General features: G+C 44.2%; 2 protein-coding genes and 1 long non-coding RNA gene across 7 annotated transcripts; 2 read left to right on the plus strand and 1 right to left on the minus strand.

Annotated features, from left to right (window-relative positions):
* The first annotated feature begins 123 nt into the window (after positions 1 to 123).
* LOC131101939 (uncharacterized) lies at positions 124 to 2,516 on the plus strand. The gene is made up of 4 exons (XR_013627729.1): positions 124 to 140; positions 433 to 614; positions 1,610 to 1,719; positions 1,806 to 2,516. It is a non-coding gene; the product is annotated as an uncharacterized LOC131101939 (long non-coding RNA).
* On the minus strand, positions 183 to 8,590 carry LOC131101936 (putative 2-ketogluconate reductase). Of its 4 annotated transcripts, XM_058047349.2 has the most exons (8): positions 8,552 to 8,590; positions 4,061 to 4,359; positions 3,782 to 3,915; positions 1,821 to 2,199; positions 1,587 to 1,758; positions 1,093 to 1,271; positions 934 to 1,030; positions 183 to 566 (listed from the first exon to the last, which is right to left on the minus strand). In XM_058047349.2, exons 3-8 carry the CDS (start codon positions 3,887 to 3,889, stop codon positions 413 to 415), a joined length of 1,089 nt encoding a protein of 362 aa, XP_057903332.2. In that variant the 5' UTR covers positions 3,890 to 3,915; positions 4,061 to 4,359; positions 8,552 to 8,590; the 3' UTR covers positions 183 to 412. The 4 variants fall into 4 exon arrangements, with proteins under 4 accessions (XP_057903332.2, XP_057903334.2, XP_057903335.2 ...); XM_058047351.2 differs by lacking the exons at positions 3,782 to 3,915; positions 4,061 to 4,359; positions 8,552 to 8,590 and adding an exon at positions 2,950 to 3,156 and having other exon boundaries at positions 186 to 566; XM_058047352.2 differs by lacking the exons at positions 3,782 to 3,915; positions 4,061 to 4,359; positions 8,552 to 8,590 and adding an exon at positions 2,795 to 2,945 and having other exon boundaries at positions 186 to 566.
* Positions 8,591 to 8,687: 97 nt separating this feature from the next.
* On the plus strand, positions 8,688 to 16,748 carry LOC131101651 (neurocalcin-delta B). Of its 2 annotated transcripts, none has more exons than XM_058046965.2 (4): positions 8,688 to 8,857; positions 13,835 to 14,264; positions 14,821 to 14,926; positions 15,083 to 16,748. In XM_058046965.2, the coding sequence occupies exons 2-4, from the start codon at positions 13,887 to 13,889 to the stop codon at positions 15,175 to 15,177; spliced, it is 579 nt and encodes a 192-aa protein (XP_057902948.1). In that variant the 5' UTR covers positions 8,688 to 8,857; positions 13,835 to 13,886; the 3' UTR covers positions 15,178 to 16,748. The 2 variants fall into 2 exon arrangements, with proteins under 2 accessions (XP_057902948.1, XP_057902949.1); XM_058046966.2 differs by having other exon boundaries at positions 8,691 to 8,857; positions 13,838 to 14,264.
* The last annotated feature ends 64 nt before the right edge of the window (positions 16,749 to 16,812 follow it).

Raw genomic sequence — 16,812 nt, forward strand, 5'->3', positions numbered from 1 at the left:
TCATATTTAAACAAAACGTTTTTGACATTTTAAGTCTTTGCGGTTCAAACATGTTGTAAAATGTCGGTATTTTAAACTGGCATATATTTCAGCTTCTACTTCCGTAAACATTTTCCGCGTCTAAGAGATGTTTTGAAGCGGTAATGTAAACAAACTACTAACACGCCTTTGACAGCAAATCACATACATTTCTCACGTAATGTTGATGTGTTAGTTTATTTTTAATTTCACCATACATATATAATAGGAAAATGCGAAGCTTAAAACCATATACAATAGGAAAATGCGAAGTTACTCAGAACCCCTCCGACACCCTAGTTTAAAAAAATACTGTATTGTCCACATATTAATACAGTACTCGAAATATTGCATGACTTAAACAACATATCGAGCATCATAAATAAAAAATAATTCAACATTTCACTTCATCAGGGATGGATTCTCCTTTCATGGCAGCCAAGGCGTTTTCTACCATCTTCCGCACCATCCTTCTTATCGTGGTGATAGTGCTGGTGCCGAAATGAGGGGTGATCAGCACATTGGGAAGGCCGATGAGAGGATGATCCCTGTGGAGAATGACAATGAGGATTTGTCAGTGGCAGAGTTGGGAACAAGTCAGTGTTTTTCAAGTCTTTAATGCCAAGTAAAAGCTTCAAGTCAAGACAGCATGTCCCAAGTCATTTGTTCTTAAACCTCATTGGCCATAAATAGATGCATTCAATGAGGCAGGTTCTGTGTGAGAAAATGTGCTGTCTTGCTGGAAATTACACAAAGTTCCATTCAAGTCAAGAGTCAATGATATCAGAGTCCAAGTCGAGTAACAAGTCTTTGATGATATTGGCAATTCCAGTCCAAAGTCATCAAAACATTGACTCGAGTCACATTCTAATATTCCCAGTTTTTGCATGAATTGAGTGGGAGAGTGAGAGAGACCTTGGAAGAGGTTCAGGATAAGTCACATCCAAAGCAGCTCCTCGTATGGTCCTGGCCTGCAGAGCCTTAACCAAAGCGTCCTGGTCCACCACAGGACCTTAGGGCATTCGAAAGTTAAGACGGTTTTGACAATGAACTAACATGTCATGAGATTCCCACCTCTGCTGATGTTGATCAGCGTCGCTGTGGGCTTCATGAGGCCCAACTCTCGTGTGCTGATGAGGCCGGTGGTGTCGGGGGTCAGACAGACCACCAGCATGACAAAGTCAGAGCGCGTCAGCAGGTCGTCCATGCTCTGGCAATAGGTCGCCGCCACTGCCTCCTCCACCTCAGCGCTCCTGACCAGGAAAAACTACAGATAAGCATCATAATGTTTCCTGGTTTTTCTCTCATGTCAAAATGTGCATGGTCATAATGTGGGTACAGGTACAGGGTACATGTTGAATACAAGAAGTGAAGGGGGGGTAGAATTAAATAAGCTGTGCTCCTTCTAACACCTTTTTGGACGTGTGGAATTGTCAGTTGTAATATGTGATATATTCCAAAGTAACCTGTATGGATATTCAAAAGATATTTCCATAAATACCATTACCCTTGGTGCTATTTATACTGAAAAATGGCGGTCAATGCAACAATGATAATGTATATTTCACCTTCTGTTTCTGTTGTAATACAGGACATTCATGTCAAATCCTTTGGCGCGCTGAGCGATCCTCTCTCCGACCTTTCCCATTCCGATAATCCCCAGAGTTGACCCTGTGACCTCCACGCCTCCCAGCCATTGAGGTAAGCAGGTGGTGTTGGGGTCCATCATGGACTGGTGACCTGCAAGCACACCAGGGTCAGATGATCTGGGCTGTGGATGTTTACAGGGCGACGAGCCCCACCTTCGACAATGGTTCGCGCCGACGCCAGCAGGAGCCCCATGGCCATGTCCGCAGTGCAGTCGCTGACCACCCCGGGCGTGTTGGCCACCTTCAGCCCCAGGCTGGTGACATAGGGCAGGTCCAGGTGGTCGTAGCCTGCCCCCCCACTGGAGATTAACTTGAGGGCCGGGAGCGAGCTGAGCAGCGCCGGCGTGGCCTGTGGGGCACACAGCCACTGAAACAGCACCTGGATTTTGGGGCCGTGCAGTTGGGGGTCCCGCAGGAAGTCCTCGTGGGGGACCAGCTGGAAGTGTTGACTCAGGAGGTCTACTGCCTCCTCCAGGATGCCTTGCTCGCCCACCTCGGAAATCAGAGCCCACGGTTTGTCGCTCTCCATCATCTGCTAGCGTGTGAGAGGTAAGTGTGCACATTGGCCTATTATTGGTTCACCTGAGTAAAAAAGTGCACTGTAGAAACTAGAACAAGGCCAGAATAATAATGGTAGTTTGTCTATGAGCCCTGCCATTAGCTGGCCACCAGTATAGGGTGTACCCCGCCTCTCGCCCAAAGTCAGCTGGGATAGGCTCCAGCATAACCCTGCCACTTTTAGTGAGGATAAGCGGCATAGATAATCATGGATGGATTCATCACGTAACTGCCCTCGAGGGGTATCGTCACAAAATAGAGGAGGAATCAATAAGGCACTTATTCTACGAATGTACCATTTCTCAAGTTGCTAAAGAATTGCATTTTTATGTTCCTGTAATTCTGCTTATACTGTTTTGTATTGAAGTTTGTAATAAAATATATTTTTAAAAAAGTAACTGCCCTCGTGACCCGGAAGTAGAATGATTTGAAAATAAAATGTTTTTTAAAAGAAAATAAATAGAACCCCAAAAACTAACAAATAACACATCCCCCCGTCATCCGTCACAGAACTACATTACGGAGAAAACGTTTTGTCGCCGCGAGTCCGCCTTCTTGTGTAGCACTACCTTGTTCGTTTGCGACTTTCGACGTTTTTACTGATTGTTTCTGAAAATTCTGGCGATAAGGCATTAAAATGTTGTGCTACACAAGATGGCGGCGACACCGCGCTCTTGTATGTTGTGTCCGGCCTGGTGTTAGCTTTCTACGTCTTTCTATTTACGTGGTGTTCATCAGTGGACCCACAGCTTGCAGAAGACCCCCACGCTTTTCCAGAATTCTGGGTCTAAATAGCTGCCTTCAGTCCGCCTGCACATTGCACCACATCCCATTCGTGAACGGCTTCAATCTGTTTTGGAACCGTTTCTCCGTGCAGGCAAGATGCTATCCATCCAAGCCACCAAGGAAGTTACATGCTAACCTCAGTCCGCTATATTTATCCACCAGCCTCCCCCCTCCCGTCGCTGCTTCCACTTGTAGCGCCCCCTGCAGGCACCACCACACGGACCAGTGATCCAGGTCCAGATAATCTTATTGAGACCGTGTCTATTAAATCCATATATCTTTCCACATTTGTCTTTCAGCGTCTGGATGACCATTCGACTGAACTACTAGATGGCCAATAACTTTGTTTAATTAATCAAATTAATTAATTTGTTTAATTAATTAATACATAAAAAGTAAGCCAAATACATATTTATGCTGTTTGATTTTGACATTGACATTTGAATATTGTTTATGGCCCTTGCCAATACACGGATATTAGCAACGTCAAGCTCTGTGTGACTTGGTATTGCCCATCACTAGTGAATATGAAGCTGGAACGGGTTAACAATTAATTGTGCTTACAACCTAACCAAAGTGGACATTTAGCAAAGCGAAGCAAACACACAGGGCCCCCCCTCAGGCTGAGCTTGGTGGACTTTGACATGGATCACTTGGAAGCATCTACAACACTTTTAAAGTAGAAATAATCACTGAAAGTGGTTCATTTTAACAAATTCTATTTGCATATCACCAACAATAATAATAATAATAATGAATACACACATTACCTTCTTGTGTTGGTGCACAGATCTTTGCACACACTTTAATTGCAAACTCCTTGATGCCTGTACGGGATTCCACAGAATCCGCACACTCTGGACAAAGACGGTTTGCATCGTGGCTGCAGGCTTATTAGTCTAATCTGATAAAAAAAAAAAAAAGAGAGACATCCATGAAGTTTAGTCACATTGAACAAATGAAAGAAAAACAAGACAAGGTGTTATAAATGATTGACCATCATGTGAGGGGTTTACTGAGCAAAAAGAAGCGTTGTCACCTATACTCACCTCAGGAGCTCGCCTTTCCTGTCATCTAAGCGTGCACGCAGGGAGCCAAACGTCTACGGGTACACGCCAGAAAGCATCCTATGCCAGTGTGTCCGTTGTCTCCTGTGTGACACTGCCGGACCTGCATGCGTGCAGGGCGTACGGAACACCTCAAACAGGAAGCCAGGAGCATAAGCAGAGACCTGACACCCAGGTCAGCACCCGTTCACACCTCTGCCCTCTCGGGGAAGAGACACCGGGCCATTCAAACCCAGAAAGCAGACTCAGGAAAGGCTCTTTAGGACATCCACCAGCCTGAACTTGAAAAGGCCGAGAAGATCGCAAGGTCAGGAGACTTTTCTTGACTTTCACTTCACAAAGATATCAGACTAGTCTTCTTGTCTCCTATTTTATTAGACCAATTGTTTACTTTGTGCAAGCGCCTGGTGTCAGTAATGTGTCATAGTTTTGTCACACGGGTATGAAACAAGTCATCATAGTTGCCATCATAACTTGCATCAGGGTTCCAAAGACAGGCACTTTTAGCATCATCATTGTCACCTTCTTTCATCATCTGTTCATCAATCTTTCTTTCAGTCTGTCTGGTTTTCCTGCTGCTACGTCTACGTTGTAATCATTCTTCATGGGACTATTTTTTTCATCTTCAGGTGTCCTTCAGAGTCCCCAAAAAACAATTTAGCCGTAATCCTGGTACCTGTAAGTGAGGACATAGTACCGCTAGATGGCAGCAACACATTAGTGGTTTATCTGCGGAGGCCTTGACCCCACCCCCTCACCCCATAGAGAATGCCTGCTTTCACATTACAGGGTCAAGTGTGTTACAAATAATAATGACAATATTTTGTTTTAGATAATATGAAAACAGCAGCACGGCGGTTGAGTGGTTAGCGCAGACCTCACAACTAGGAGACCAGACCATCCTCGGCCATCTCTGTGGAGTTTGCATGTTCTCCCCGTGCATGCGTGGGTTTTCTCCAGGTACTCCAAAAACATGCTAGGTTAATTGGCCACTCCAAATTCTCCATAGGTATGAATGTGAGTGTGAATGGTTGTTTGTCTATATGTGCCCTGTGATTGACTGGGCACTAGTCCAGGGTGTACCCCGCCTCTCGCCTGAAGACAGCTGGGATAGGCTCCAGCACCCCCGCGACCCTCGTGAGGAAAAGCAGTAGAAAATGAATGAATAGGAAAACAGAATAAAATACAACTATTATTATTATTATTATCATTATTGTTATAGGATTGGCCCTAATATAAAAAATATATTGTAAATAAAAAAATATGGTTATTATGATAAGCTAATGATAAGCTAAACTAATACAAATAGTGTAAATGTAATAATGGTAATCATTGCATTCCACATGGAGCATGATGTATTGTTTAAATGCAACACGTTAGTCTGTAGTAGCATGACCATGCTGCATGTCAAGGCCTCGTGTTTGCAGCCAGGTGAGGCTCTAAACCCGACTGCCAGAGTCTTATATCATTGTCACGATCCGGTACAGTGTCTTTAAATCCACTCTGGCTCAGCGTGATAGATGACTGTGTTTAGCACCTTTTGCAGCTTGCTTTCTCTTACTGTAGCAGGACACACACGTGTTGTTTTTGCAATAATCATAATAACGGACACAATTAGCCCACTTCTAACCAAATGGATGCGTTTTTGGGGGTGGGTTATTGAGGCTTTTCTGAGATTTACTCCTTTTACACATGTCTGACAAATTGTACAGTGCTAAGTGAAACTGGCTTTGGGGGCTGACTTTTTAAAATGCTGGTTCAACACTGCTGCAAATGTAATGTGTACATAAAGGCCCACGGAAGTGACCAAAATGTGTGTTTTGCAGCATGGCTTCTTGAGGGTTATTGGTAGCTCTACTCGTGGTAGATGTGCCTGTCAAATTGCATAGTGCCAGGTGAAACAGGCTTCGGGGGCTGAATTTTCAAATAGCTGTGCAACACACACTAGTGTATCTGTTTAATGGTCCCGAAGAGGCTCAACACGCCACTCCCAGCATGTTCTGGTTGAGAATAAATTCACCTGCTGGCTAATCCAGGCAGGCTTGAGCATTAGTCTGCCTATCATGACGCACGACGCTTGTGCTGTGAAGTAACAGGTCAGCCCTGCTTCACACTCAAGCCAGAGAACGTCTGTGCTATTGCTGCAATGTCAGTGGATGTGCATTGCCTCCATTGATAGGAGAGCATCGATGCAACATCATGCAACATTCTCCTGTGTAAGATCTCAAGGCGGCACCATTAGAGGGCCCCGAAGTCGAGAGCGCCGCAAGGTTAGCGCCGAGTGGTTAGGTAAGAGATAATCGTTCAGGAGAGGTTGTTCAGATCAGTGGCCTCTCCACACCGCGCATGGCTTCTTAGCCCCGTCCCTAAAGCTGCTCTTACCTAACGATGCACCCCGTGTGCAGCCATGGGCTGGCTCATTTACAAGGAAGACTTTTTTTTTGCTTTGCTCGCTTTGTGCATGTTCAGTGGAGGTGGTGGTGTTGGTGGGGGGCTGGGGGGGTATTGCTCAATGGTAGACAGCTGGTCAGATCAATGTTATGCAAAGCTATTAGTCAGAGGTTGCGGCTTCCCAGCACTCAGGGACTCTCCCTCAGGGTCAAACGGGCTGATGAGCCACCACTTCTGCTGCGAGTGGATTACACTGTTGCCCGCTGGGCGGGGGGTCACGACCTCGCCGCATCTTTACATTGTCCAACAATGGCGGCACGGCGTGGAATTACGCTGGCATGGAATGCAATGCAAAGCGGTGGGACGGCGCATTAGCGCATTTCACAGCTGGAGGATTGATGTCGTTATGTCATTTTAATGGAAGCATTTTAATGGCAGATTATATGGTTTATGCTATAGATGAGAAGATTATTGTTTCAGTGTCTGGTTGGTAACACTAATCCTCTGAATGTTTACACTTAAGGCAGATTTTTGCAGAAAAAGTTCACAAAAATATGCCATTTGCCATTAAGGAATAATAATGTATGCACAGTTGCAGAACTACAGTTAGGTCCAGATGTATTTGGACTGTGAGAAATAGACATATTATACACAAAAACACAGTAGATCTGAATTAGTACAATCAACTCATGACTGAAGTGTAGATTTTTAGGTTGAATTAAAATGTTTTGCAAAGATGTAACATGAATTAGCGGCATTATTATTTTACTTCCATGGACGCCGACACATGCTAGCCTTTTTGAAAATAAATATTTGATGACAATTTCTGTCTTGATTGTTGACATTGACGTTCTTATTCTCGGTGAGTGATGCAATTGAAGGTGACGAATTAAGGAGCATTCCGAGTGTCAGCGCAGCTGACTCAGCAGAAGGCGGGAGGAGGGATGGTTCTAAGTGTGCTCTGTAAGGCCATTAAGAAAATACTCCCCAAGAAGATCCGCTAATCACCTTACAGGTTAGAGCGTGGCTGCCAATGTGCCTCCATGAGGACACTTGTACCGTACTGAGGTTAGTGACACCATCGGGACCCTCGTCTTTACCATGCCATGCTCAAACATAAACATCCTTTCACATTACAAACGGTGCATTCAAGCCAAAATGGCAGACAACCTGGGCGTCGTGGACCTCCATGCTCACGCCCTAATAATTGTAAGAAATGAAGACATTCCAAAAGGGTCCTTAAACTGCCATGCTCGGGCCCAAAGTCATGTCCTTGTCCTTTTCTGTGCTTGAGCACTAATGATAATAAGGAACAAAGCAATTCCAATGAGTTCCATGCACTCAGCCATCTTTGGACCGCTGTGCTCGGAGCCTACTACTAATAATAAGAAACTAAACAATTCCAGTAGGGTCTTCATAAACTATTTGCTTGATTTTAACTTTATTGTCAGCTAAACAAAATATGAGCAAACACCTTCAAACCCTAATTATAATTTCAGTTTGTCCCCCATACCAGCACTCACTGGTATTTTGACTGCCATGCTCAGGCCTCAATAATAATAGTAATAATAATAATAATAATAGGAAGAAAGTGAACAATTCCAATGGGGCACTCACTGGTCCTTGGACATCTGTGGTCAAGTCCTAATAATAATAAGAATTAATTATAAGAAACAGTGTCCTCGCACATCTGTGCTTGGGCCCTAATGATACTAAAAATCCAATCCATTAAAAGATGGCCCTTGCCCTCCTCCTTGGGCCACCAGCTCTATAGGAAAATAAACTAGTTCCCACGCACTTGCTGGCCTTTGGGCCAGGGTGCTCGGGCCCTAATAATAATAATAATAATAATAATAATAATAATAATAATAATAATAATAATAATAATAATAATAATAATAATAATAATAATAATAATAATAATAATAATAATAATAATAATAATAATAATAATAAAGACAACTATTCTAATAGGGCTCTGGCACCCACCCGCCTTTCTTTTTTCCAATCATTCCAATAGGACCCCAATCATGCATAAGGATGCCGAAGTTAACATCAGGTGGTTAAAAAGGGTTACTGTACCTAATGATATGGCCAGTCAGTGTACGTTGGCCGAACTTGCAGGGTTATTTTTCTGTTGCCAAGCCAACGCGGCCTCTCATTGGTCATCTTCCGATCACGTGGTCTGACGTCACAGCTAGAGGCTGCTCTGCTCTACTCGGACAGAAGGCGAAGACCGGAGAGCCGGAGTTTGAGCCGACGACAGCCGTGCGACAGCAGCTCCCTTGTTTCCCTTTGGCAACTTGCTGTCGTCTCGGAAACTTTTAGCCGGGTAATGGGCCACTGACAAGACCTTTTCGAGGCTCTACTCAGCGACTTCAAAGCGAGGTGAGTTGTTGCTAATTCAACAGTCCGCCCCCCCTACCTCGCTGTGTTAGCTCCATGTTTTAGTTTTGTTGTGGCCTAACAGGTCCATGCTGTTGGCGTAAAGTTGACTTTAGTTCCACACAGCAGATATGTTTGGAGAAGATGCTTGCAGCGGATAAAGCTTTACCTACTTTGTTCTAATCGGATGAGGCTGCTCCTACTTGTGGCTTGTGCTGCTGCACAGAGGGGAGCCTTGCTGCCTTTTCCTCCCAATAAATGACACTTTGTGCAAGATGGCACACATCTGCATTCTACTGTAGGTGGCCCGGCACCGGAGGCATCGTATGCATTTTACTGGGAGTCATTTAGGCTTGTTTTCATTGCAAAAACACATACTTTTTTGTTTGTTTGTTTAACCCATGAGCACCTTCAAGGACGTTAGTATTTGAAGAAAACAGCATTCAAAGGTGAGCTTTAACTACTAAGTCATTAGCAGTAGCTTCATCAAAGTGCACGTTTGGCATGGTAATTGTAATAATAAACTATGAAGAGTGGATATAGCAATGATTGTAATCCTACAGCAGAACAGAAAGAAAACGGCAGTCGAGGATGAACAGATGAACAGTCGAGTACTTCGACATCTTTACATGAGTTGCAAGTCATTGCAATTTTATCACTTTTAAAGTCTGGGTGCTTCACGTCCAGCGTGAGAATGAATAGTACTCAACTTCTTTTGCAGAACTCATCAGACTGAAGTCTGAGAAATCAAACCGTCTAGGAGTAGCAGAGTCTTTAAAGTTCCATCTTTCCAAAACACTCACCGGGCACTTGATTAGGCACACCTAAACACTCCAATGCTCCCTTTGATTGATCCGACATCAAGGTTACTTTATTACAGCATGTGCAAGATCCATACATACATAGGAGATTAGTGCTGGTGTGCCTAATAAAGTGGCCTGCACACATGACTAGAAGTTCCAATAGGATGTCCAAAAATGAAGTAAATGCCGGTTAAATGCGGGTGGGGTCGCTGGATAATAGCCCCCTTGGAGTTGGAAGCGTCTTTTCCACGCAACGACTTCAAAAAGTGCGCTAAATTTGAGCATCCGTTTCTATTTCTGCCATTGTGGGCAGCTCGTGGTTTTAACCCGCAACTTCCTGGGTCTGGTCTGGTCTGGTCTGGTCTGGTCTGCGGCGTGCGTCCTCTGTAGAGAGACGGACGGTGAGCAGGCATGGCGACCACCTGGAGGAGAGTGGAGAATACGGGATAGTTCAGGTCATGAGTTGTCTAGACGCTGAGCGGGGGCCGCTCCAGAGGTTGGATGTAAACAGTGTCCTCTTTGTGCAATCGCAAGCGTAGATGTCGTCTCAAATCGGACACCCCTTCCATCATAATGGCAGCTCTGTCGGGACGAAGAGCTCGACCCTGCAACCGTGTGTCTGTGTGTGGTGCGTAGCGATGAGGCTGCGGCGCCGTGCGTCTCTGGATTTTGCGGTTACGGATGATGGTGAGTCAGCGGATGAGGGGTGTGATGGACTCGTAAGGGTGTGTGACAGGAAGTGGTGCTATGGAGGTGGCAGGCGCTGTTTTATCTCGGCGTGTCATCTGGAACATTTAAGTTTGCAGGAAGAGTTGTGGTGCAACCGCTCTTTTCCGATACAAGCAGCAGCCCATTCCATTCAGGTATTGAGGTACTGTACATGGGGGCAGACTAAATTGATGGGTTCAAAGGTCTTTGGTATGGTTTAGACGTGGTAGGAAAAGGTCATGTGACTGCTAAATGAACAAATCAGATAAGATGCTAAACACCATAAGCCTGTCAGAGGACAAGTGGGGTGACTTTGCTACAATTATGGCTCAAACCAACAATTATTTTATTAGTCCATTAATCTGATGATGGTTGTTTTCATTAATTAGCCCTCAGGCAATCTACCGGTAGCTCGCAATTGATGTAATGGGCACCCCCGCTCTAGACCACAGGTGTCAAAACTCAAGGCACAGAGGCCAGATTTAGTCCGCCATATTGTTTTATGTGACGTGCAAAAGTACATTTTTGTCATTATTTAATTGTAGTTATTGAAAATAATGAAAAAAATCTACAATATATTTAATTAATTAGAAAAATTAATTAGAAATTATATTTATTCTAGTATTGTAATTCTAATACTGTGAAGCCATGATATTTTTACTAATGGTGCCATACTGTCATGCCTTAATTTGATATTTGGCTTTTCCATGGTTCTAAGCAGGGGCGTCACTAGGTTCTGATGCCGGGGTGGGTTTAGGCCCCTGAAGATGCACAGGATATGAATGAATGTAGTAGACATTCAAAAAAATCCAAACAGCAAATAAGGAACAAGAACCGGGATATAGCTTTCCCACTTTTGGACAGATTTAGTAGAGATACTCAATTGTTTTAGGCCACCATTAAATGTACACAAGTACACACAATCTACACTGCTAAACCGCTGCTCAAGCTCTGCAACCATCAATTATATAATAATCATTATTATATTATTAATTAGCCTATTATTATTACTAGCATCATTTTTTTTCTTCTGATTATAAGCAGGCTAGCATTAGCCCGCTTATTGGCTTGCTTATTAGCCTGCTTTTGCCCTATTATATAAAATTTGTCAGAGATTTTTTTTGTTAAAAAAAATCAAAAAACATTTTTTTTTAATTTTTTTGTAAAAAAAAAAATTTTTTTTTAAATCAATAAAAAAATATAAATTTATTTATGCCTAATTATAATAGGCCTAATGACGCCACTGGGTCCAACGGAAACAAGTCAGCCCGTAGGCTTATTAAAGTTAACTTTTGTAGCATGCTACGTTGAACTACACCCTTTTAGCCCTACAGCCATGCTGTGGTCTTGTTCTTGCACAGTAAAAGAAGGGAGTGATCTCCCGTGCAGCATTTTGGGTTAGGACCAGTTGGTCAAAGCCATCCAAGGATGCAACAAATCAAATGATTAGGATTATTAGAATTGTTGGTGTTGGAACCCAACCGCCTCCAATGTTGGCGTTGTGCTTCCGTGTCGTCCTCAGACTGTCCGCCCGCAGGTTGGACCGGCTCTTGACCTCATGCGGCAGATCGGGTTGCGCTCGGATATGCAAGCTTTCACGCTCCACTGGACGGCCACGATGCGCTTGTGAAATGCGAGCACGGCCGGAGCTATTCTGGCTAATCGCCTGAATTGCACTGCCGGCTGCTGGGCTTGTTGAAGAGCACCAAATATCACCTAGACAGGAGCAGGAAGAACAAAAACTAGACCTGGACTAGACCTGTTCATATCTGGACTGGGATGTTAGTCTTAAGAAAAAGGTCACATCACGAGGGCGGATTATGAACATCCCTTGCTAGATGATACGGCTAAACAGCTTGTTTGCATTATCTTCACCGTCACCCTCCTTCACCTGCCTTAGCAGTCGCAGTTTGGGATTAACTCCAGTACTCTTTGCTGAAGATTTACCTGCAGGATATAAACGGAATCTTCTGATGGTTATGTAAGTGGCAGACACAAGGTGTTCTGGGAAAGACAGTCTGGCGTTTTATTTTTTTCGGGCTAGTCTTTAGTTGAATGAAAGCAGCTCATGGTGTGAAAAACCAAGACCATGGGTGCTTTCGACCAGTTCATTTTTCACACAAAAGTCCTTAAAATGCCATCAAACCTCATTTAAAAGTCTAAATATTAATTATTTTATCATATAAATACATAGTAAAAATAAACTCATTTGTTTGCTGTGCATTATTTCCAGGCTTATCAAACAATATGGCGGCCTGAATCGTAACTATTAACATTATTAGAAATAAATTCAGTAGTTTTTGTATAATGCTTCCAACGAAGCGCACGTTGGAGGTATGATGAGGCTTCTCAGTGACTCCGTGTTGTTGTGATGGAGCGCTGATGTTATCAGGCTGATTTTCGGCTGGGTGGTGTGATAAAGCCAGCGTGAAAGCCCGTTAAGCCGGCTGACGTGGTCTCAGCTCTCCGCCGCCTGGCAGGCGCATTCAAACGTTTAAAGCGAGCCGCCTTTCACTTGGCCTTAAACCTCCAAGGGTGGTCCATGCATGCGGCCGCTCGAGTGGGCCATGTGTGTCTCCGTCTTGGCAAAAGCCGGCGTTGCATAATAACGTCGGTCGCAGGTAAGAGTCTTAGTGGCTAATTGAGGGCAGAAATAGCCAAGGTACTTATGGCGTCCGCTTTGGGGGATGTTCGGTGGCGTCCTGAACATCCTAGTCACTTAAAAAAAAAATTTTTTTTTTAGAACACGCCTAAAGCGTCAACCTACGGGGGCCGACAAGTCAACACACAACACCAATGATCTACCACAATGGATAACGACTAAACGCTAACAAAAAGCACACAACTTTAACAACGCATGCTGGATATTGTAGCGCCAGACCCCATCGAGGTATTTGTTTGTCCGCCCGTCGCCTCAGCTGTTGACTCGCTGATGATGGGAGCGCAAACAGTCCTTAATCTCCTTGTCACGCTGCCGCTTATAAAGCGAACGTCGGGACGAGGGCCCATTAGAGGCTGCAAGTGAGGCTTCATTGTCATGTGTTGAGGTTGGCGGATTACGGAACCAACAGGGGCGGCTACGAAGGGGAAGGTTCAGTGTGAAACACACGTCCATCTTTATTGACAGTTGAATTAAATCTGTTTTTTTTCCCAAATTCCATTTTTACCAAATGTTTTGCCCTAGTGGTTAGTGTGTCGGTCACAGGGTTCAAATCTCCATTGGGCATCTCCGTGTGGCGTGTGCAAGTTCTCCCCATTCACCAATTATTCCGGCTTCCTCCCACATTCCAAAAACACGCATGCAAGGTTGATTGGCTGAATCCAAATCCAGCCTTGATGTTGGACACGGTGCTTTTACTAAGACCTAGTGTGTCTGTAGCTTTAATGCAAATGAGCTGCGTGTGTCTCCAAGAAGCGCTACTATATCCACTTTTCCACTTTCTAACGGCGTCTTCCGTCCCTTTTTCAGCAGTCGAAATCGCCGCCACCCTCTCGTCACAGCACCGTCGTCATCGTCAGCCATGGGTAAACAGAACAGCAAGCTGCGTCCCGACGTCATGCAGGACCTGATGGACAACACCGACTTCACCGAGCACGAGATCACCGAGTGGTACAAGGGCTTCCTGCGGGACTGCCCCAGCGGCGCCCTCTCCATGGAGGAGTTCAAGAAGATTTACGCCAACTTCTTCCCGTATGGCGACGCCTCCAAGTTCGCAGAGCACGTCTTCCGCACGTTCGATGCCAACGGGGACGGCACCATCGACTTCCGGGAGTTCATCATCGCCCTGAGCGTGACCTCGCGCGGCCGCCTGGACCAGAAGCTGAAGTGGGCGTTCAGCATGTACGACCTGGACGGCAACGGCTACATCAGCAAGGCGGAGATGCTGGAGATCGTCACGGTGAGTCTGCCCACCCTGCAGGAGGAGGGGCCGTCGTGTCATTTTACATAGTAGCCCTTCCTGCTTGACTCAGCACCGCATCCAGCTGCTGGATCCACTCGGAATTATTTGTTAGTCGAAGATAAAGATGTGTAGGCAGAAAACACAGAAGAAAGCGTGTTCAACATCAACTTTATTGACATGTTCATCCCCTGCAACATCCCGGTTCCAACATTGCTCCCTCACCCTGTAGCTATTTGGTGTTTGACCGTGGACTATTGATGCGGGAATGTTCCATGATATAAGATTAGATTAGTCCTCCCACTCTGTGTGGAAGTGGTAAGGTTTTGGCTTCTTACTTTGTCCTCCTTCCCCACTTTGCTCAACCTGAAACACTTTAAGTTTAGCATAAGTCAATTGGAGAGGCTAACCATTTAGCTCGGTATATGCTGGCGGCGGCCGTCTCTGATGTCCCCGCAGTGATCTCATAGCAGTGCTAGCTGTCGGTTGGCTTGATTGCACACTTTGCCGGTCGCTGCCAAGCAAATCATTTTCCCGCACTTGGTGTCGTCTGCAGGCCATTTACAAGATGGTGTCCTCGGTGATGAAGATGCCTGAGGATGAGTCGACGCCTGAGAAACGCACAGATAAGATCTTCAGGCAGATGGACACAAATCGAGATGGTAAGACTCTCGCTCTCTCTCTGGCTAACTTTCACATTATTTTGCAAAGCGTGGGTTAGCTTTGCCAACGTTGTTTTCATCAATATGAAGTGTCCCAGTGTGGAAAAAATGAGATGTAGTTACTGTTTTTGATTGTCTCTTCTTCTCCTCTTTTAGGTAAATTGTCACTGGAGGAGTTTGTGGAGGGGGCCAAGAACGACCCCTCCATCGTGCGGCTGCTGCAGTGCGACCCAGGCAGCGTCGGCCAGTAGACAACCAGAACTCTTTCTTGGTTTTTTTCCCCCCCATTTTATTTGTTTTTTTTTCCACTGCAGTTTAGTTTATCATTCCAAAAACGTCAAAAAAGCCTCTCCCAGCAGTCGACCAACACTTGAAGGACAACTTGAAGGACGTGCTGCTCACACGGTACAAATGCAGGACTTTGGAGGACAAAAACTGATTCCAACAGACAATCCAGACATATTTTGATGAAGTATGTTGACACCCCCGCCCCCTCCCCTCGCGGAAATGCACTGAATCCTTGCTAGCTCTTCCTTCCACAGACTGGAGCATCTGGGAAATGTAGGTTTTAATGTTTTTAACGCACATCTCGGAGGAATGCTACGTCAACCCATGCACAATTAAGTTCAAAATGCGTTTTGATTCGGTTAAATTGGTGTCTGTCAGTGAGAAATGGCACTGGGAAAGTGATAAAAGACTGTATCATTTCATTATTCTGACATTTTGACAACAAGTTCCATGTCTATGTCCGTGATAAAATGGCCAAATTACATATTTCGGATGCAGCAAAGCCAGCAGTGTTAGCAACTCATGCTAACACATCAAATGTTAGTAAAATAGTAACAGGCCCAAAGTTACACAACTCTGACTAGCATGTGTTAGCATGCTAAAGCTAGCAGGAAGGACTGTGACCAAAGTTACCAAGATCCTTGCCGTTGTCCCCAAAAATGTAAAATTTGAAAATATTGTGTCATTTGTCACATTCTTATATAATTTCCCGGTAAAATAATATTGAACATATATTTACTGAATTTAATATGAATCATTTTGGTCTTAAGTGTGTGTTGTGTTTTTGACAACATCCTCCTTATTTTAATGTGATTTGAAGCACATACCTATTTCAAATAGCTAAATACACAAATGGAATGATACATTTGCAGCAAACACAAAAAGATGTTTTTAAAATGTATAGTATTCTTTTACGACAGATGAGATTCACTTTAAAAATTGGATGTGTAAATTATTGCATTGTGATGTTTTGTTTTACTTGAAAGAAGAAACGACGTTGTACAGTATATTCACTCGTATTTATGATAGACGTGTCGAAGAGGAGAGGACCACACGCATCGCTGTGCATTGACAACTTTCAAGTGTAAGTTTCCCACTCTTTTCCTAATTGTTTTGATTTTTGCACCAAATTTCTAACCAAACAACGTCAGTGCCGTGTTGCATTCACTGACATTCTCTTTTTAATAGTCTGGCATGGAAACACAGGAGAAACCATTTGTTTGTTTTTCCTGCAGTTGGGGGAATGTAACTCTGGGAATGAATGTATGTAATACATAAGTGATAAGTATGGTGCCTGATCAGGTACCCCACCCAGCACAGCATCTTGTGGTCAAGTGCCAAATATAGAAGAAAAAATGAAATCATACACAGTATTGTATCATTTATACTGTACAGTTGTCGAACAAAGAAAAGAGGTTTTTAAAAAAAAGGCTGTCACTATCATTTTTGTAGATTTTTGTATTGTAAACTCGCATCATGTGTTCTGTGTAGGCTGTCCGTTTTGTTATTTAAATAAAGACAAAATGGCGAAATATGTGTTTTTTTCCCAGGTTCTTGAATGTAGCAAATATTTCTTGGGCTTCCATGCTAACAGCTAG

The sequence above is a fragment of the Doryrhamphus excisus genome, linkage group LG7 (genome assembly GCF_037039965.1).
Source record: "Doryrhamphus excisus strain RoL-2023G ecotype Guam linkage group LG7, RoL_Dexc_Guam_v1.1, whole genome shotgun sequence".
Classification (NCBI taxonomy): Eukaryota; Metazoa; Chordata; class Actinopteri; order Syngnathiformes; family Syngnathidae; genus Doryrhamphus; species Doryrhamphus excisus.